This window comes from Saccopteryx leptura, chromosome 10 (genome assembly GCF_036850995.1).
Source record: "Saccopteryx leptura isolate mSacLep1 chromosome 10, mSacLep1_pri_phased_curated, whole genome shotgun sequence".
NCBI classification, from domain to species: domain Eukaryota; kingdom Metazoa; phylum Chordata; class Mammalia; order Chiroptera; family Emballonuridae; genus Saccopteryx; species Saccopteryx leptura.
The window spans coordinates 13,728,773-13,748,743 of record NC_089512.1 but is presented as its reverse complement, the minus strand read 5'-3'; the positions used below and the strand labels follow the sequence as shown (position 1 = coordinate 13,748,743).

At 56.4% G+C, this 19,971-nt stretch overlaps 1 protein-coding gene across 6 annotated transcripts in view; it reads left to right on the top strand.

Annotated features, from left to right (window-relative positions):
- TTC21A (tetratricopeptide repeat domain 21A) overlaps positions 1-19,608 on the top strand; it is a 34,954-nt gene extending 15,346 nt beyond the window's left edge. For 2 of the 6 annotated variants that reach the window (XM_066351989.1, XM_066351995.1), the window contains 21 exons: positions 2,045-2,142; positions 2,339-2,539; positions 3,238-3,367; positions 5,542-5,699; positions 5,926-6,138; positions 9,208-9,446; positions 10,200-10,272; positions 10,646-10,756; positions 11,101-11,239; positions 11,480-11,583; positions 12,746-12,934; positions 14,076-14,186; positions 15,462-15,543; positions 16,351-16,501; positions 16,744-16,905; positions 17,023-17,215; positions 17,302-17,526; positions 17,835-17,955; positions 18,125-18,192; positions 18,289-18,378; positions 19,246-19,608. In XM_066351989.1, coding sequence (XP_066208086.1) covers positions 2,045-2,142; positions 2,339-2,539; positions 3,238-3,367; positions 5,542-5,699; positions 5,926-6,138; positions 9,208-9,446; positions 10,200-10,272; positions 10,646-10,756; positions 11,101-11,239; positions 11,480-11,583; positions 12,746-12,934; positions 14,076-14,186; positions 15,462-15,543; positions 16,351-16,501; positions 16,744-16,905; positions 17,023-17,215; positions 17,302-17,526; positions 17,835-17,955; positions 18,125-18,192; positions 18,289-18,378; positions 19,246-19,389 — 3,002 coding nt within the window. In that variant the 3' untranslated portion in view covers positions 19,390-19,608. Of the gene's footprint in view, positions 1-2,044; positions 2,143-2,338; positions 2,540-3,237; positions 3,368-5,541; positions 5,700-5,925; positions 6,139-9,207; positions 9,447-10,199; positions 10,273-10,645; positions 10,757-11,100; positions 11,240-11,479; positions 11,584-12,745; positions 12,935-14,075; positions 14,187-15,461; positions 15,544-16,350; positions 16,502-16,743; positions 16,906-17,022; positions 17,216-17,301; positions 17,527-17,834; positions 17,956-18,124; positions 18,193-18,280; positions 18,414-19,245 lie in introns of those variants that run through there. The other 4 variants (XM_066351991.1, XM_066351994.1, XM_066351993.1 and 1 more) reach the window with 4 other exon arrangements.
- The last annotated feature ends 363 nt before the right edge of the window (positions 19,609-19,971 follow it).

The following is a 19,971-nucleotide window of genomic DNA, read 5'->3' as shown; positions in this document are numbered from 1 at the left end:
CCCAGGGAGCTCCAAGAAAAACAGAAATGAGAAACACGAGCTCAGGGTCACCAGAGGCTGGGAGCTCAGGGTCACCAGAGGCTGCCCCAGGAGCCGTGGGGCAGCTGGGGAGATAATGGGAAGATTGTTGATGGCCCGAGACGGAGGCCAGGGGACTCCGGAGGAAGCAGGGCAGAGCCCCCGGTGACTGCCCACCACAGGGACATGTAGGACAAAAAGACTTGGCAGCTGGACACATACACGAAATCCCCTGAAACGGTCCAACCCCCAGGCTGAGTCCTTCCTCGTTCCCTCATTGAAGGGAGAGCCCTTGCCTCTCAGCCAGAAGGGAAGTCCGTGGGACGGTCCCACACACTCCAGCCCGGGGTGAGTCCACTCCGGTGCATCCTGTAGTCCCCGTCTCATCTGGCCTGAGAAAAGGAGTGACCTTAACAGTTTAGGAAATCTGCCCCAGCTGCCGGTCCTCATTACTCCAGTTCTTTTGTAAATCTTCTAGCATTTTGAGTGAGGGGCCGATTGGAATGTGCAAAGCCATGAACCAGGAGGAGCGAAGGCAAGACCAGAGACAGAACAGACGTCCCCCCACAAAACACCTCCAGGGCGGGCTGGCCCAAGAGGCCACGGTGTCAGTAAGGAAGGAGCATGCTACCGTGGAAGAAACGCAGAGAGCCAAAAAAAAAAAAAAAAAAAAAGAGTCGTTGAAAATTAAAGATTTGCTTGCAAAATAAAATATTAGTGGGACAGATATAATTGAAAACCAAGATGGTGACTAAGAAAGACAGTCAGAAATAAATACACCCAGATGGCCAAGAAATAGCTCTAAAAGAAGAGTGGAAACAGAAGAAGTTTGTCCTCCCAAATTCAAAACATAGCAGAGAACAACAGTAGTTAGGTCAGCCCGAGGTCAATGCTGGAATAAACAGATAGATAAAATCGGACAGAAACAGAGCTTAGAATAAAGATGACATTTCAAACCAATAGAGTTTCAAGAACTCATGGTTGAAGACCTAGCCATGAAAAAAACAAAAATAAGATAACTCTCTATCTCACATCATACTCAAAATTGTAAGTGAATTAAGTGTTTAACCATAAAAATTAAATTGGATGTGGGTTCCCTGGGAGGATTCTAAGCGTGACCACAAGCTCAGAAGCTGTACGGGAAAATATTTCACTGACGACTACGTAAAAATTTAAAACTAATCGATGGCAAAGACACTGTATAATAGTTCAAAAGTAAATGGCATACTAATAGAAAATGTTTGCTGTAGAGAGTTAATAATATTAATATATGAAGAGAAAAAAGAAAATCACCCCAGAAGAAAAGCAGGCAAAAGCTGTGAACAGAAAATTCCCAGTAGAAAAGAAAAGGCCATTAAATGTGTGAAAAGATGTTCATTGTTCTTAATAATCAAAACATGTGAATAAAACAGGTTAGAATTCTTGTTAGACTGGTGAAGGGTAAAGCGTGTCTGCGAGGTTGTGAGGAAAGGATACTTTCAAATTCTTGGCAGTACTATTAATTCAACTCTCTTTGGAGGACAAGTTGGCCTAATCTATCAGTATGTTAGATATGCATGTTCTATGACTCATCAATGCTACTTCAAGAATTGGAACACACAAAAAATGTTTACCATAGCATTGCGATATTTAATCATTGAAAACTAAATGTGAGATGAGGCGTCCTTCGATAGGGCAATAGTTAAATAAATGGTTACAGCCACAGTGCGATATTATGTCTTCAGTAAAGAGAACGGGGTAGATTTGTATGAACTGACGGGAAAATATATGTATACATGAATAACTCAATTCATTACAGGTGTTTGTCTCTGGAGGGAGACATGGTTAAAGCCGGAGCAGGAGCTGGGGACGTTTCTCCACATTGCGTTGGGGTTTGCATTCTTTACCACGTGCAGGTGTCTCGCTTTAAGTTTATGAAGGTGTTGGGAAAGGTCCCCTGCCTGGAGACCCTTCCTCCTGCTGTCTCAACCTGCCGCTGGCCATGCTTCGGAGCTGGCTGCTCACCTGTGTTCTGGTCCATTCCCAGGAATCATCTGGTGTCAGATCTTAGAGGGCTGCCTGAAGGAGGCGGGGCAACTGCTGGAATTCCTGAAGGCGGCGCAGCAGTCCCGGGGGAAGTCTGAGGTCAGAGCTCCTTGGGGGTGTGGGTTCCTCCGAGAGCGTGTCCCCCCCCCACACACACACACACACCGCCCGTCCCACCGCCACTGTCCAGCAGAGAGCAGCCACGAGGGCCTGGGCCTCCGCTTCGCCCTCTGGGATCACCCATGTCCGGCCAGCGCTGGTTCTCGGGTTCTAAGATCCGGGCCTGCTTCCACAGATGCTGGTCTTCCTCCAAGCCCTCCTGGCGTCCAAGGAGCACAAGGGGGAGCAGGAGGTCACGGCGCTCCTGCGGGAGGCGGCGGAGCTGCACTTCTCCTGCATGCAGGGCCTCCCCCTGGGCTCCGAGTACTTTGAAAAGCTGGACGCCTTCTTCCTGGTCGGCATCGCCAGGGAGTACTTGTTCTTCTGCCCCAAGCAGGTCAGAGAAAGGTGCACCTTTGCGGCGGGGGGGTCTGGAGCACAGGTTTGGACAGAGGCGGGGACCCTCCCTGGCCAGTCACCAGGCTGCTCCGAGCCCGGGCAGAGGTCGGGAGCCCCGTGCTTTTCACACTGGCACTGCAGTACGCAGGTCACCTGGGAGCTGTTCCAGGGCAGGAACTGACTCAGGAGAAGCCCTGCGTCTTGAACAAGCCCCCAGGTGATGCCAGGGCCAGCGGTTTAGGCCGCTCCCTGGGTCCCCCACGCCCCGGACCACATTCCGGCGTTTATCCTAGAGAAGAACTGGGCTCCTTTTCTCCCCAGAAGTCTTCTAAGTATGTTAGTCGTTACTTGTTGCCCCTACTTTCCCAGCCAGTCAAGATTCCTTGTGGGCAAAGATCGTATCTGACGCGCCTAATATTTACCCTCATGCCTTGTAACGAGTGGCTCCACAGATGTCCTGTGAGCGCACTGCCGTGTGCCAGACACCGTGCTAGGTCCTGGGGACACAGGGTGGACAAAACGCTGTCCCCCGCTCCCTGGAGCACGTGCCCTGGCGCTAGGTAACAGAGAGCGGGTGACAGACGTGTGTGGACTCCAGTTCCTTCTCCGGGGCAGGTTTTCTGAGAGCTCTGGGAGTCCCTCTCAGAATGGGGCAGACCTCACAGCCGGGACCCCCGTGTCCCCTTGTCCCCACAGCCCCGCCCGCCAGGCCAGGTCGTGTCCCCACTGCTTAAACAAGTCACCGCGATCTTGAACCCTGTGGTGAAAGCAGCCCCAGCCCTGACAGAACCTTTGCAGGTGATGGCTCAGGTCAAGTACCTCTCAGGTGAGCCCCTGGGTCCTGGGGGCCAGTGGGGGACACACGGCCTCCCACACCTGTTCGTCGGCTCAGACACCTGGTGGGACCTCTGCCTCTGGGTTAGTGTCCACGGGCTCCCTGCCTGGGATACTTGACACACACACACACACACTCACACTCACTGGGCCTGCCCATTCATTTCCTCCAGCCTCCAACCCCCAAAAAACTTCCTAACCTCCCTCACCAGCAGGGGTTTCTCCCCCCCAGGCCTTGTGCTGATGGCTCGGCCTGTCTCGGGCAACAGACCCTGAACTTCCATCAAGCGCAGGCGCTGCGCTGATGCTGGGATACAGTCGAGGTCACACAGGCAGAAATTCCCTCGTGGAGTTCGCGTTCCAGTAAAGATAGGACAGCTAAGCGTATTGCACTGTTTGTTAGGAGAAAACAAAAGCCGGGTGGGGTGGGGGGTGGGGGGGTTGCAGGTTTTAACAAGTGGTCAAGAAGGCCCCGTGGGGTGGGGAGACCCTGGGCCATTAGTCTTTCAGAGCCTCCGGGTGGCCCGAGTGGCTTCCTTCTCCCATCTCGAGGCCTAGACCCTGGAGAGGGAGGGAAGAAGGGAGGAAACCCTTGTGGCTGCCCTCCCTGGCTCTCTCTCCCTCCTCCTCTCTCCCTGCGGCCTTCCACCCCGTCTGCCTGAAAGCCAAGCTGATCTCGGTTGTCCTGCGGGGCTTTCAAAGGATCCAGAGTACTGCGGCGTGTGTCTGTCCTCTGGGCTTCAGCGTGTAGGTTGCTCTCTGCTGAGGGCTGGCTCCCCTGTCTTCATCCCCCGTGTTCATCTGGGTACCAGGTCTACCCAGAGCTTCAAGGTCGCCTGGATACAAGGCAGGGGCGGAGCACACCCCCAGGGGTGCCGGCAGGTGCCAGCAGGTTTAGGGCCAAGGCAAGGTCTCCAGCCGCTTGTGTTACCATGGTGACTGCTTCCCATTTCTGCAGCATGTGGGGAAGGAGGAGGGAGCTCAGAACCGGGGAGCAGGAGCTCTCCATGTACCAGGTTATGTGGTGGAGGGTCCAGACCGCTGAGCCCCAGCTTGTGGTTTTTTTCTTCTTTTTTTTTTTTTTTTTTTTTTTTTTTCCCTGAAGTTGGAAATGGGGAGGCAGTCAGACTCCCGCATGCGCCCGACCGGGATCCACCCGGCACGCCCACCAGGAGGCGATGCTCTGCCCATCTGGGCATTGCCCTATTGCGACCAGAGCCATTCTAGCGCCTGAGGCAGAGGCCACAGAGCCATCCCCAGTGCCGAGGCCAACTTTGCTCCAATGGAGCCTTGGCTGCGGGAGGAGAAGAGAGAGACAGAGAGGAAGAGAGGGGAAGGGGTGGAGAAGCAGATGGGCGCTTCTCCTGTGTGCCCTGGCCGGGAATCGAACCCGGGACTCCTGCACGCCAGGCCGACGCTCTACCACTGAGCCAACCGGCCAGGGCCCCGAGCTTGTGTTTTCAAGGTTTGTTTTCCTGGAGCAGGAGCCGTTGAGGGACCTGGCTGATGAGGGGGAAGGGCTCTCCACCAGCTCACTGCCCCCCCACCCTACGTGTCACTGGCACTGCTCAGAGCCAGCCTCTCGGCCCCCGCAGCGCCAGGGCACTCGGGGCTCAGCCTCAGGAGCTGGAGGGCCCTGGTCTAAATGCTGGCTTCGCCCCTTCCAAAGCTGTATAACTCACATCACTGGAGTCCCAGTCTTCCATCTAAAAAACAAGGATAATACCAACCTTGCAAAGCTGGGCCAACCAGCCTTTCTAAAGCGCTCTGCACGTGTTGGAGATTGAGCAGGCGCTTCCTAAGTTGCGGCGGTTCTAGTTGCTGTTATTATTAGGTTTTGTTCAGCTCTCAGGTGTGGCAATCGGGACTTAACTGTTCCCTGGAGCTCCTGATGGAGCAGTGAAGTGGGATGGGCATCTCTCAGGTGGTAACAGAAGGGAGGTGTTACACCGAGGTTCGAGTTTCCTGGCTTTTGCCTCGGCCAAGGTAAAAACTACGATGTTCTCATTTTAAGAGGAGACCTCTTAGGCAGAGCAGAGCTGGATAAAATGCTCAGCTCGAGTGCTCCTGGGTAAGAGGACAGGCGAGATCCGTTCTGCCTTTACACGTTGGGTCCCTGGAGTCCCCAGGGGCCCCTGGCTGTAGAGGCTTGTTTGTTATTTCCAGGAGAGCTAGAGAATGCCCAGAGCATCCTGCAGCGCTGCCTGGAACTGGACCCCACCTCCGTGGACGCCCACCTCCTCATGTCCCAGATCTACCTGGCTCAGGGCCACTTTGCCATGTGCTCCCACTGCTTAGAGCTGGGCGTCAGTCACAACTTCCAGGTGGGGGTCCCCTTTGCCCTGTCACCCACTCAGCATCGCAAAGCCCAGCTAGCTGCAGTCCCCACTCGCCTTGGGAGAGAAGCCCCTGCAGCTGCCTGCACCCATCAGACTCTTCTCTTGGTCAGAGGGCAGGGGCAGGCTCAGCGGGCCCTGTGGCTTCGTCCACTCTGGGCGCCATAAGCAGCAGCGGTGACCTGGAGCCCCGCCCTCTACTGTGCTCTCCTAGGTCCGAAACCACCCCCTCTACCACTTCATCAAGGCCAGGGCCCTCAACAAGTCTGGGGACTACCCAGAAGCCATAAAGACACTGAAAATGATCATAAAATTACCAACTCTAAAGACGGAAGGCAAGAAGTTCCACGGGCCCTCCGTGCAGCCTGGCGAGCGGGCATCCATCTTACTGGAACTGGCAGACGCCCTCCGGATGAATGGGCAGCTGGTAAGAAAGGGCAGGCGCTTCTCCCTGAGGACCAGCGCATGTTGGAGGCCCCGTGACCCAGGCCTTTGCATTCTGGCTAATATTTACTTCGGCTATTTTCTGAACCTTCATCCATTGAAGAGCGTAACTCCTTCCTGCCTAAAAGGCTTCAGCGGTTCCCACTACCCTCAAGACAAAGTCCAAACCTGACTGGGACCTGCCAGATCTGTCCCCTGCCTACTTCACTGTCCCCCGTTAGGGTGTCAGGGAGGCGGAGCACGCGGGCCCATCAGGTCCACCACATGCGGATGTGCAGGTTGGGCAGTGCAGGCCTTCCAGTAGGTGCCAGTCACACCGTAATCTTCATGATCTGTGTTCCCTTGGAGTTTTGCAGGGAACAAGCTGCTCACTGTAGGAGGCAGCCCTGGGCCTTGGAAGGGCTGGTGGGGGCCCGGCCGGGCCCTGGGGGGGTTGGGCTCAGCATGCTTCCTTGGCCTCAGGGGCCTCACACACTCACCTCCTCACCGGGAAGGGGCTTGTCAGCAAAGCTCCAGGACCATGTCCAGGACAGACAGTACCGGGACCTCCTCCTCCTCCTGTGAGGATCCTGGCTAGCAAAGGAATCAGTGCCTGAGGCCTTTTCTCCTTAAAGTTAAAAATTGCCTTCTGGGCAAAGACGGAAATGTGGAAGCTGTTTATGGTACTTCCCTCGGTCAGTCTGCCAAAAGGAACAAAAGAATTACAAGTAGAGAAGGAATCTCCGTCTATAACAAGATTAGGGAACAGCTGCCTCTGGGAATAGTTGACAGTCATTTGTTCAGCCATCGATGGAGGGCCTGCTCTATGCCAGGCGCTGAGATGGTGGCTGGGGCTGAAGGAGAACAGGTCGCCAGGCCCCTGTCCTTCCAGAAGTGATCACGGGTGACAGGGAGAAAGCAGGGTGCCATGAAGTGGGGGCCTGAGGTCCCAGTATTTGCTTGAAACCTTCTGAACTGGGGATGTGGTCAGGCCACAGGAAAAGCAAGGACATTCCTGGAGGAACCCACTTCCGGCCCATAGAAGGGCAGAGCTACTGAACAAGAACTCCCTTCGAGATGCCAGTAGTTTTCTCTGGCCCAGACTCCTTCATCGGGGAGGTGGGCTAGGAAAGCAAGCAGGGAAATTACCTGGTATCCGTTTCACATCTTGCTCAGTCAAGATAACAGGTCTGCGAGCAGGAGCCTTCACTGTGAGCCAGCAGGATCCATCCTGACTCTAGCTTTTCGGGAAGGCTACCCCTGAAGGGAGAGAGCTAAGGGAGAGTGCCCCAGGGCAGCTGGGCTTGGGCACTGTCCCTGCCCAGCCCCCTTTGAGAGAAAACAGGCAAGGTCAGGTGGAGCTGTTCCCGCAGGAGGACCAGTGGTGATCAGCGGGGGCCCAACATGGAACTATATATATATATAGGTCCTGGAAGGAGGAAGGAAGGGAGGAAGGGAAAGGAAAGGAAAAATAGACAAAAGACAAAATTACACTTTAGGAGAAAGAGTACTATTGATATAAAAAAATTAAAGAAATATTTTTTTCAAAAAACTTTTCTGGCCTGACCAGGCGGTGGCGCAGTGGATAGAGCGTCGGACTGGGATGCAAAGGACCCAGGCTCGAGACTCCGAGGTCGCCAGTTTGAGCGCAGGCTCATCTGGTTTGAGCAAAAGCCCACCAGCTTGAACCCAAGGTCGCTGGCTCCAGCAAGGGGCTACTCGGTCTGCTGAAGGCCCACAGTCAAGGCACATATGAGAAAGCAATCAATGAACAACTAAGGTGTTGCAACGCGCAATGAAAAACTAATGATTGATGCTTCTCATCTCTCTCCGTTCCTGTCTGTCTGTTCCTGTCTATCCCTCTCTCTGACTCTCTCTCTGTCTCTGTAAAAAAAAAACAAAAAAAACTTTTCTGTACTCAGTGAAAAACAATAACAACAGTCTTATAAAATGAGCTCAAAGTAGACCATAAGAGATCAAGAGAGGGGTCCTAGGATACGAGGGAAAGATGAAAAGCCAGCTGGTAAATTTGAAAAAGAAAAAGCACCAAATCTGGCAAAGAGTATCTGTGTTAAAATAATCCAGGGGCCCTGGCGGGATAGCTCGGTTGGCATCGTCCCAAAGCACAGAGGTTGCCAGTTTGATCCTCGGTCAGCACACATACAGGAACAGATCGACGTTTCTGTCTCTCCCCCATCCTCCCTCACTAAAATCAATAAACATTAAAATAAAATAAAAAATACTAATCAAGGATACAGATATAACGAAGAGACAGCTTTAAGAGACCTCTGTGTGCCCAATGCCACAGAACTAAAGTGTGATCAAAAGCAGGGAAGTTCAAGGAGATGCATCCACAGGTCTCCCGTGCAAAGACTTTGAGGTGGTAAGGAGCAGCAGATTCTTATGATTGGGGGTTTCTTTTTTCTTTCTTTATTTCTTTTTCTTTTTCTTTTCTTTTTTTTTAACAGAGACAGAGAGAGTCAGAGAGAGGGATAGATAGGGACAGACAGACGGGAACAGAGAGAGATGAGAAGCATCAATCATCAGTTTTTCGTTGTGACACCTTAGTTGTTCATTGATTGATTTCTCACATGTGCCTTGACCGCCGGCCTTCAGCAGACCAAGTAACCCCTTCCTGGAGCCAGCGGCCTTGGGTCCAAGCTGGTGAGCTTTGCTCAAGCTGGCGACCTTGGGGTCTCGAACCCGGGTCTTACGCATCCCAGTCCGACGCTCTATCCACTGCGCCACTACCTGGTCAGGCACGGTTGGGGGTTTCTGTGTACCCCTAGCTAGCTGGGCACCTGCCCCCTGCCCTCCAAGAACAGTGGCCCTGGAAGCTAAGCGATCTCTTTTCTTTCTGCCGCCGAAGCCTCTCCATGGGAGGGTGTGGTCCCCCTATGCTTGGCCTCCCTGTAGGAAGACTGCTCCCTGCCGCCTCCGTGTTTCATTTCTCTCCTGGGCCAAGTTGGGGGAGGCTGATGGCTCTGAGTTTCCCAGAAGAGATTTCCAGTGTTGTCAGGCCCCCTGAAGAGGGTGGCAGCCACTGAGGGTCTGTTGGATTCCCATGTCTTAGCATGAGGCCACCAAGGTCATGCAAGATGCCATCAACGAGTTCAGAGGCACCCCGGAGGAGATCCGCGTCACCATCGCCAACGTGGACTTGGCCCTGAGCAAGGGGAGCGTGGACATGGCGCTCAACATGCTGAGGAGCATCACGCCCAAGCAGCCCTGCTACCGGGAAGCCAAGGAGAAGATGGCCAGCATCTACCTGCAGTCGCGCAAGGACATCGGCCTCTACATCGAATGCTACCGGTGAGCGGACAGCGTCCGGTCCACTGGTGTCTCACGGAAGTGTGACATTTCCCGTGGGCTAGAATTTGAGTGTGGTAGGCCACCAGACCGGCTCATTGCTGAGTTCTGAGGCCACTGAACTGAATCAGCCCGAGCCCTGCTTGCCCCCCTTTGTGTGGCTCACATTCTGGGGAGATCCTGGGGACCGCACCTCCACCCTGGCCCTTGGCTGGCTCTGCCATCCCTTGAGGAAATGCCAGTGACTTGGATGTCACTCATGTGAGGTGAAGGAGGATGGAGAGTGGACTGGAGGTCCCGAATGCTGTCTCTGTGATTTGACATTGGGACCCAGAGGCTACCTTCCCAGTCCCTTTCCTCAGGCAAAAAGGGAGGGTGCTGGCCAGGGGACAGGGTGGCAGTGGGAAACCGTAAAAGGTGGGGCAACAGGGTCAGATCGGTGTTCTAGAAAGAGCAGCGTGCCTACCTCATATCGAGGTGTCTGGAGGGCTGGGTAGAGGCCAGAGGAGCGGGTGGAGGCTCTGGCCATGGTTCAGGTGACAGACGAGGACGAGGAGAGCCTGAACCCAGGTAGTTATCAGGACGTCTCGTGCACTTTGGGCTTTCAATGAGCATTGGCTGAATGAGTGAGCAAGTGAGGGAGTGAGTGAATGAATGAACGTCAGCTGGAATTAGTGGAAAGAAGAGAGGAGGATGCGGTCAGGACTATGAAGGGTGCACAGCTTACCTGAGATAAGCTTTTGGTTACTTTTGCAGGGAGCTCTGTGAGCACCTGCCTGGCCCCGGCACCAGCCTGCTCCTGGGCGACGCTTTTATGAACATTGAGGAGGTGAGCGAGGGCCTCATGGGGCTGGCCAGTGGCGTGCCAGTCTCACTTCTCCGGGGGGAGAAGAGAGAGGAACCTCGGGCCCTTTCCCCACTAGCCCGAGAAGGGCTTCATGGGCTGGCCAGTGGCATGCCAGTCTCACTTCTCCGGGGGGAGAGAAGAGAGGAACCTCAGACCCTTTCCCCACTAGCCCGAGAAGGCCCTCATGGGCTGGCCAGTGGCAGGCCAGTCTCACTTCTCTGGGGGGAGAGAAGAGAGGAACCTCGGACCCTTTCCCCACTAGCCCGAGAAGGGCCTCATGGGCTGGCCAGTGGCGGGCCAGTCTCACTTCTCCGGGGGGAGAGAAGAGAGGAACCTCAGACCCTTTCCCCACTAGCCCGAGAAGGCCCTGGAGGTATACGACGAGGCCTACCGGAAGAACCCACACGACGCCTCCCTGGTCAGCAGAATTGGGCAAGCTTACGTCAAGACTCACCAGTACATCAAGGTCAGGCCGGGCTGGGTGGGGAGCGGTGGGGAGGGCCAGAGAGGATGGAGGAAGGTGCATGGGCGGGAGGGTCTGGGTGGGAGGAGAGTGGCTGAGTTTGCCTCCTAGTTCCCTGTTGAATGGGGTGCCCAGGGGAGAACTCAGCAACCGACCGTCCGCCATGCCCCACTGCTGCTCAGGAGGAAGCCTGAGCCCTGCCAGCAGGGGGCGCCTTTTCATCTGAGGCTCCCCCGTCCTGGAGGGGCCCACCTGTGCGGTCTGTCGGCGGCTGTTGGGGGGAGCACACTGGGAGGTGCTCAAGTGTAGAACCAGACCTGATGCCAACGTTTCCTGTTTGCACTAAGGCGGTTAATTATTACGAGGCTGCCCAGAAGATTAGCGGCCAGGACTTTCTGTGCTGTGAGCTGGCTGAACTGCTCCTGAGGTTAAAGAAGTTCAACAAGGCAGAAAAAGTTTTGAAGCAGGCTCTGGAACATGACTCAGGTGGGGCAGCATATTCTAACTTAGCCCCTAGCATTTGGAGTAGGCACGTGGGCCCCCCACCCTGCTCTCTCTTCTCTTGCATAATGGTGCTAGGAATGGGTACTAGCTGAGGTCCTGAACCCAAGTCCCCTCCTGTCCCTTCCCCCAACTCCTGCCTCCCCCTTCCCCCCTCCACCCCCTCCACCCCATCTCCAGCTTCCCAGAGGGCAGAGAACACTAATTGGAGTTTCCATTTTGCAGTCACAGACATCCCATCCATGATGAATAATGTCAAGTGCTTGCTTTTGCTGGCGAAGGTTTACAAGAGCCATAAAAAAGAAGAGGTGCTGGAAACCTTGAACAAGGTCATTGACAAGTAGACTCGAGCTCTTTATCTGCCATCTTCTGATGGGAGCTGAAGAAGGAAGGGTAGGACTGAGGGTCTGGAAGGCTCCAGGCTTGGTGTGCAAAAGAGGACTTGGTTACACCTCTGAGCTCCACCTTCCATCCACTGCCCCTCCCTTGCTCATTAATTGATGGTGAACCAGAGTGCTCTTAGCCTGGCTGGCTGGGCTGGAGAAGGCAGGGGAGCCGGATAACGCCTTTGTCCTCAAGGATGCTGGTGGCGATGCTAACAGACAACGCCCATAGCTCTATGCCGGATTCTATACTAGGCTTTTTGCTTTCTTATTCCGTTTTCACAGTAGCCCTTTGAGAAAAGCACTGTGGCATTGCTATTTAACAGATAAGGCTCAAAAGAGATAGAGACATGTGCCCAAAGTCACACTGCTAATAAGTGGTAAAGCTGAGATTTGAACCGGAGTCTGGCCAGTCCCAACCCATACCCTTTCCCCACGGGGATGCCCCTGCTGGGGCAGCTCCTGGCCAGGCCTGCCTTGTCTTCCTCATTCTTTCTACTGGTGTAGAGGGAGAGCCCACTCTCTGACTGCCTGCTTTATTCCGTTGTTTCCCCTGGGGTTCCCATTCTTCTGTTTGGCCCCGGGGAGCCCAGTGCCGATTAGTGCCCTCTTCCCGAAACCTAACGCTGGCATCGTCATCTTCTCTTGCCTCACTGCTCTCCAGTTACCCACTTGGTCACTGCATGTCGTGGACACTTACGGGGGCTGCCTCAAAGTCCTTGCAGGGCAATAATCAGAATAAATGCGTCCATCAAAACACAGCTTACATTAAATACCTACTGTGTGCTTCTTCTGGCCTGTAGGAGAGCCTAAGCCAATTAGACACAGTAAGTGCTGAGGTGCGATGGAAGCAGATAAACAAGCCGAGTACAATGGAGCGTTTTGTTGGAGTGCCTTCGCTCGGCTCCGTCCCAGAGCCAGTGCCAGCTCGCCGCCTGACCAGTGGCCCTGCGTGCCCAGAGCGACCCAGATTTGCTCAAGGGCACGAGACGCCCTCTGTAACACTACAGGCTCTGAGATGAGAGCTGAGGACTTTCTGTGAATTGACCTGAGGTCCGACACATCAGGCTCCAGCCTTCTGATCCTGGGTTTACTTGGTTTCCAAAAGGCCCTGGACCTCCAGTCTCGGATTCTGAAGCGTGCTCTCCTGGAGCAGCCGGAGATGATCCCCTCCCAGAAGCAGCTGGCAGCCTCCATCCGCACCCAGCTGGGGGAGCACTACCAGGGGGAGAAGGAGTATGCCATGGCGACGCGGTCTTACCAGGACGCTCTGTCCTACTCGCCCGCTGACAATAAGGTGGCGTCCTCAAAGCCAGACCCTGCGCCTCCTCTCGGGGTGTGATGCCCTGCTGAGCCCCCTGACCAGTTCAGAGGCTGGTTCCCTCTCTGTGCCTCCCTGAGGAGCTCGGCCAGAAGGGGCATGGGGGCCCCCTGGTGTGGGGAGCCTGCTCTAGAGCAGGCGTCCCCAAACTACGGGCCGCGGCTGCATGTGGCCCCCTGAGGCCATTTATCCGGCCCCCCACCGCACTCCCGGAAGGGGCACCTCTTTCATTGGTGGTCAGTGAGAGGAGCACTGTATGTGGTGGCCCTCCACCGGTCTGAGGGACAGTGAACTGGCCCCCAGTGTAAAAAGTTTGGGGACCTCTGCTCTAGAGCCCTTGGAGCAAGGCTGGGAAAACCTGCTCTGACAGCCATTTGCGGAGGGCGGCGTGGGGAAGACATTTTGCTGAAAATCACGCTAGTCTGGCATCTTCAGGTCCCCTTTGGAGATGGGGAGACGATGCGAGTTAGGTTGTCAGGGATGCTTTAGGCTTGCAGTCCAGGTTAAGCTAGCTGCCAAGGAGGGTCAGAGCCATGAAAGAGGCGTGGCTCCGGCAGGGAGTGGTGGCTGGCGTTCACGCTAAGACAGACAATGAAAAGCCTAGCGACAGACCCACTCGTTTATTGAATGTGTACCCATCCGACAGATTTGTAATACGTGCCAGGTACTACACTAGGCTCCGGAGACACAGCAGGGCAAGACATGGTCCCCGCCCATGGAGCGCCTGTGGGCGAGGGGCCGTAGCCAGGTACACATGCAGTCCTAACACCGTGAGACCCGTGCCTGTACGTGGGTCAGGACACTATGGGAACTCAGAAGAAGGGTCCCTGTCCCGGAGTCTGGGGCACGAAGGGCTTCCCCGAGGAAGCGAGGGCAGAGTCAAAACTGAGGGATGAGTATGAGTTAGCCAGCCCCCAGCTTAGAGAGGGCAGCTGGTGAAACACGTCGTATGGCTTCAGTATTGGGTGGGGGCAGAGTGAGCCGGTTACCTCAGGGGAGCTGAGACAGATGCTGAAGGCAGAGCTGACAGAACTGGGGCCTGAGAGAACGAGGCATCGACCCCCGCGTTTTCCCAGGACGTCCCTTGGCGAGCGTATTGTACCCGGTCTTGTTCCAGGTGGTGCTGGAGCTGGCGCGGACCGCCTTGCTGCAGGGCCACCTGGACCTGTGCGAGCAGCACTGTGCCATCCTCCTGCAGACCGAGAAGGACAGTGAGACCGGCTCCGTGGTAAGGAGCCCCCCGGACCTCCTCCCTGCCCTCCCCAGGCTCCCTGTGGCCACACTGAAGGCTGCGTCCTGAACCTATAACCTCAGATGCCCGGCCGACCCAGCCCCGAGGCCTGTCGGGGAGAGGAGACTGTGTGGACCCGCTGCCCTCAGAGCGGAGGGGTGGGGCTGGCAGCAGGGGGCAGCGGGGAGAGGAGACTGTGTGGACCCGCTGCCCTCAGAGTGGACGGGTGGGGCTGGCAGCGGGGGGCAGCGGGGAGAGGAGACTGTGTGGACCCGCTGCCCTCAGAGTGGACGGGTGGGGCTGGCAGCAGGGGGCAGCAGGGAGGGGAGAGGAGACTGTGTGGACCCGCTGCCCTCAGAGTGGACGGGTGGGGCTGGCAGCAGGGGGCAGCAGGGAGGGGAGAGGAGACTGTGTGGACCCGCTGCCCTCAGAGTGGACGGGTGGGGCTGGCAGCAGGGGGCAGCAGGGAGGGGAGAGGAGACTGTGTGGACCCGCTGCCCTCAGAGTGGAGGGGTGGGGCTGGCAGCAGGGGGCAGCGGGGAGAGGAGACTGTGTGGACCCGCTGCCCTCAGAGTGGACGGGTGGGGCTGGCAGCGGGGGGCAGCGGGGAGAGGAGACTGTGTGGACCCGCTGCCCTCAGAGTGGACGGGTGGGGCTGGCAGCGGGGAGAGGAGACTGTGTGGACCCGCTGCCCTCAGAGTGGACGGGTGGGGCTGGCAGCAGGGGGCAGCGTCTACCTCCTGGGACCATCCAGGAGGCAGTGAGGTTGATTCACTCAGGGCAAGCCACACCCACAGTTGGTGAAGGCAAGGGTGGGACTGGTCCCTGGTGGGGGAGAGCGTGGGAAAAGTCCCGCTCCTTAGTCATACTTGTCCCTATCACCTAGAGCCCCTCCAGGGCCACCCAGCAGAGGAGGAGAGCCCCCAGCCCCCATTCTTCCTCCACTGCCTGCAGCTGGCAGTTCTCAGACACGGGTGAAGGGGCTGGCTCTGGGTCTGCTAGCTGTCAAAAGGCCCCACTGGTGTCCAGCCCTGGCCTTACCTTCCCACTTCCTCCCTCCCCCCAGGCCTTCCTTCCCCCCCCCCCCAGGCAGCCCCACCATCTGGGCTCCTCCTGTAGCAGCTTCTCCCACTGCCCAGGGAGGCTACCTCTTCTGCCCAGGAGAAGTCCTCTTCTCCCTTCCCTCCTTTCCTCCTCCCCCCCCCCTCAGGCTCCCCCCACCCCGTGCAAGCTGCTGTCAGGAATTCTGGAGCGCTGTGTATTTTCTGATAGATGATGGCCGACCTGATGTTTAGAAAACAGAACTATGAAGCTGCCATCAATTTCTACCACCAAGTCCTGAAGAAAGCGCCAGGTAGCTGCCCGCATGGAGCCCGCCCGCTGAGACTGCCTGTATCAGTTTCCCACCGAGCAAGGGCTGCTCTCCCCAGAAGGGTGGGCCCTCTCCCCTCCTTCCTGACCAGGCAGAGGAAGCCCCTTCCTCTCTGATTGTTCCCAGAGAAGCAGGAAACTGATAAAGCCCCAACGGAACGTGCTGGTCCTTCCCGAGTCCCAGGGGCCAGTTCCTGGTCTCGGGCAGGGCAGTGCTTGGCACCAGACCCAGGGCAGCCTGTCTGTCCCCAAATCACAGACACTGGGGATTGACATAATTGCCCTTCTGAGGTCCGGGCCATCTGGAAGAGGCAAGATCTCCCCTGGTATGAGCTCCATAGCCTCTCACTACAGTGTGCCCCCCTTCCCCCTTCTTGCTGGGGAAGGCGCCAGACACAGCAGGCCCACAGCCTCTGCCCAGAGGCCGAGCAGATCCCAGCTGCTAGGAGTGTGAGGTCTGAATCCTGGTCTTCCACTTATCAGCTCTGTAACCTCTGGCAGGTCTCTTAACTTCTTTGTGTCTCATTTCCTCATCCGTAAAATGGGAACAATAAGAGTGCTACTTCCATTGTGTAGTTAATATACAGGTAAAACATTTAATGCCGGGTTCGATATAACCGTTAGCTGCTGTCATTACTATGGTTAAGCATCGTGACTATGATTCTCTCAACACTGGAGACCAGGGGAGACCCCGCAGCAGCAGGAACGTCCCTGCTCAGCCCCAGATGGGCAGTGTCTCCCGGTCCTCTCTGCTTCCCCCAGCCTGGAGATCTCTGCTCTCTTCTCTTAGACAATTTCCCTGTCCTGAATAAACTGATTGACCTGCTACGGAGAAGTGGCAAACTCGAGGACGCCCCTGCCTTCTTGGAGTTGGCCAAGAAGAAGTCTAGCCGAGTACTCTTGGAGCCAGGGTTCAACTACTGCACAGGCATCTACCGCTGGTGAGCGCCCCGGGAGCGGGTGGGGGGTGCCCGGCACGTGTGCTGGGGGGGGGGCTTTCTTCCCAACAGGCTCGCTGGGCTTTGGCTCAGCCCCGGGGAAGCAGAGATTCGGCTTCGGGACTAGGGAGTAGGGAGACCAACCATCCAGCCCCACGAAGTGGCCCCTGTGCATCCCTCTGCTGCCCCCCCTCCAGGCCTCAGTTTCCCTATCTGATTTTTGAGGTTTCTCTCCTTCACTACAGGCATATAGGGCAGCCCAATGAAGCTCTGAAGTTCCTAAACAAAGCTCGCAAGGACCACATTTGGGGCCAGAGCGCCACCTGCTACATGGTGCAAATCTGTCTGAACCCAGACAATGAGATAGTGGCCAGAGAGGCTGCCGACAACCTTGTGGCTGAGCGCAGGTAAGGGCCTGGCTGGCCCCTGGGGGCAGGGGCGGGACCCTGGGAAAGGCGGGGCGAGCCTGCGGCTTCTGGGTCCAGGCCGGGCGAGGGCCGTGCGGACTCACCGACGCCCCACAGCTCCCCCGACAGGCAGGAGTCAGAGCAGCAGGGCCTGCGCACCGCCGAGAAGCTGCTGCGCGACTTCTACCCGCACACGGCCTGGGGCCAGACCCAGCTGCGGCTGCTGCAGGGCCTCTGCCTGCTGGCCACCGGCGAGAAGGCGAAGGCGGAGGCCGCGCTGGGCACCTTCATCGAGGTGGCGCAGGCCGAGGTGCGCGGGCTGGCGGGCAGGCGGGGTAAGGGTGGGGGGAGGCTGAGGATCCCAGCGCCGACGCCTGCTTCCCACCTCGCGCGCAGAAGTACAGTGTCCCGGCGCTGCTGGCCATGGCACAGGCCTACATGCTGCTGAAGCAGGTCCCCAAGGCGCGCACGCAGTTGAAGCGTCTGGCTAAGGCCCCGTGGACGCCGGCCAAGGCCGAGGACCTGGAGAAGAGCTGGCTCCTGCTGGCCCACACCTACTGCCAGGGCGGCAAGTTCGACCTGGCCTCTGAGCTGCTGCGGCGCTGTGTGCAATACAACAAGGCGAGAGCCGCGCTGCCTGGGGGTGGGGGAGCTGCCGGACCCTGGCGGAGGCAGGGGTCTGGGGTGGAGCAAATGCAGGGTGGGAGTGGGGAGAGAAGAGCCGGGACAAGAGCATGATGGGAACAGGGAGCCCAGCACCAGGCAAGGCAAGAAGAGGCCACGGAGGACACAGAATGGGAGAGAGAGTGGGAAGGGTTCCTGGGCCGAGGGGAGAAGACGTCCTGCAGGTGCCCGGGCGCTGGGACCCTATACACCCCCCGCCCCCACCACCACCACCAAGCAGAAGCTCTGACAGGCTTTCTCTGCAGTCCTGCTGTAAGGCCTACGAGTACATGGGCTTCATCATGGAGAAGGAGCAGGCCTACAACGACGCAGCCACCTACTACGAGCTGGCCTGGAAGTACAGTCATCATGCCAGCCCTGCCGTTGGTAAGGCAGCCCGTCCAGGTACACGAGGGTGCCGGCTATAGTTGGCAGGAGGCCCACCATCCTGACCCCAGGCCTCAAGGCCTGTATTCTGGCCCTTTGTGGGAGTCAGAGGGGTTCTCAGGTCACTGGGGTGCTACCTTCTGTCTGTATTCTCCCTGCTCCTGAACAGGCTTCAAACTAGCTTTCAACTACTTGAAGGGCAAGAGATTCGTGGAGGCCATCGAAGTCTGCCACAGTGTAAGCCACCTGCATGGGCAGGGCGGGCACGGTGTGGTGGCAGGGCGCCCCACCTGGGGTTTTCACACCCTCACCCTCTTTGTCCAAGGTCCTCAGGGAGCACCCCGACTACCCCAAAATCAGAGAAGAAATTTTGGAAAAGGCCCAAGGATCTCTGAGGCCCTAGCTGTGGTCAGTGGGAGCCAGGTTGGACAGAAGCCATCAACCTATGGAAATGTCATGGAGGGAGGGGGTGGGATGTGGGTCAGTGGAGAAGAGATTGAGAATATGACATATTCTTCCCTATTTCTATATCGTGTGATTTATTTGAACCATGCCTTCTCTGGTCTAAGGGGCATCCCAAAGCTTTGTTTTTAATGGCACAAGAAGCAGCTTTGCTCTGGGGAACAAGGACATAAATCAGCTTAACTACTGCTGGGTGTTGGGCTCATTGGGCACCTATCTTCCTATGGGCTCTACTTTTATCTCAGACTCTGTGAGGGCACAGACGGGAACAAAGAGGTGGTTAAAAACTACCCTAAAGCTATTTTAATGGGGGTGTGTTAGCCCTGTAATTGCCCCTCCTCTCCTGCCTAGTCCCCCGAATGCTGGAACTAAAGGACAATGCCCCTCGCTGCCATGGTGCTCACTGCATCTTCCCTGGCAGTGGGACCAGTCAGGACCAGCTGCACAAGGTCCCCGTAGCCCAGGAACGTGAGCGAGAGACCATCACGCTGCAGGTTGCGAGAGTCGCCGGCCCACTCTGTCCTGCGCATTCTGTCTCCTCTTTTCCAGGTCTTCATCTGGCCTCAGCTGGCCCTCACTGGTTTGGGAGAAACCGGATTACCCTTGCCTGGTACAGGGAAATACATCCCAAGAAAAAAAAAAAAAGGTCCCACTTCAGCTTTGGTAAAAGACACTGACCAACTAATTTGTCCTCCAGAAACCCTTTAACACCTGAGGGGGGCAAAAGCGGTGGCCCCTATTTAGATGAATATTGTTCATTGTAACTGGCAAGAGGGTGATAGAGGTCACCTTTGCTACACTCCCAATGCCTCTCTTCCTGTTTTTCAGGATGGCAATAATGGCCAGTCTGACCTCGGGGGAAGGAACTCTGGACTGGGAGTCAAGAGGTCTAGAATCTCCCTGTGTGACCTTCTGAAGACTCTTCCTTCCCCTCCCTTGGTCTCAGTGTCCCCGTCTGTGGCAGGAAATTAGACTAGATCTGTGTGTTCATACATCACAGTACAAATCCCTGCCAATGCTATTGAGCAAACCATTTTAAAGTTTAATAACTATGTTTAATTACTTGGATATAATGGAGAAAAATAGCACAACCAACTCAGGAATCCGTGGGTGTTCTAGAATGGTTTTAACTATTAAGCATATTGACATAATAGATATAGAGTAAAATATTTAGTATGAGTAGAATGTGGATATGGCAGAGGTATCATAAGAAGTCTGGTGAGGCCCTGGCCGGTTGGCTCAGCGGTAGAGCGTCGGCCTGGCGTGCGGGGGACCCGGGTTCGATTCCCGGCCAGGGCACACAGGAGAAGCGCCCATCTGCTTCTCCACCCCCCCCCCTCCTTCCTCTCTGTCTCTCTCTTCCCCTCCCGCAGCCAAGGCTCCATTGGAGCAAAGATGGCCCGGGCGCTGGGGATGGCTCCTTGGCCTCTGCCCCAGGCGCTAGAGTGGCTCTGGTCGCGGCAGAGCACCGCCCCCTGGTGGGCAGAGCGTCGCCCCCTGGTGGGCGTGCCGGGTGGATCCCGGTCAGGCGCATGTGGGAGTCTGACTGTCTCT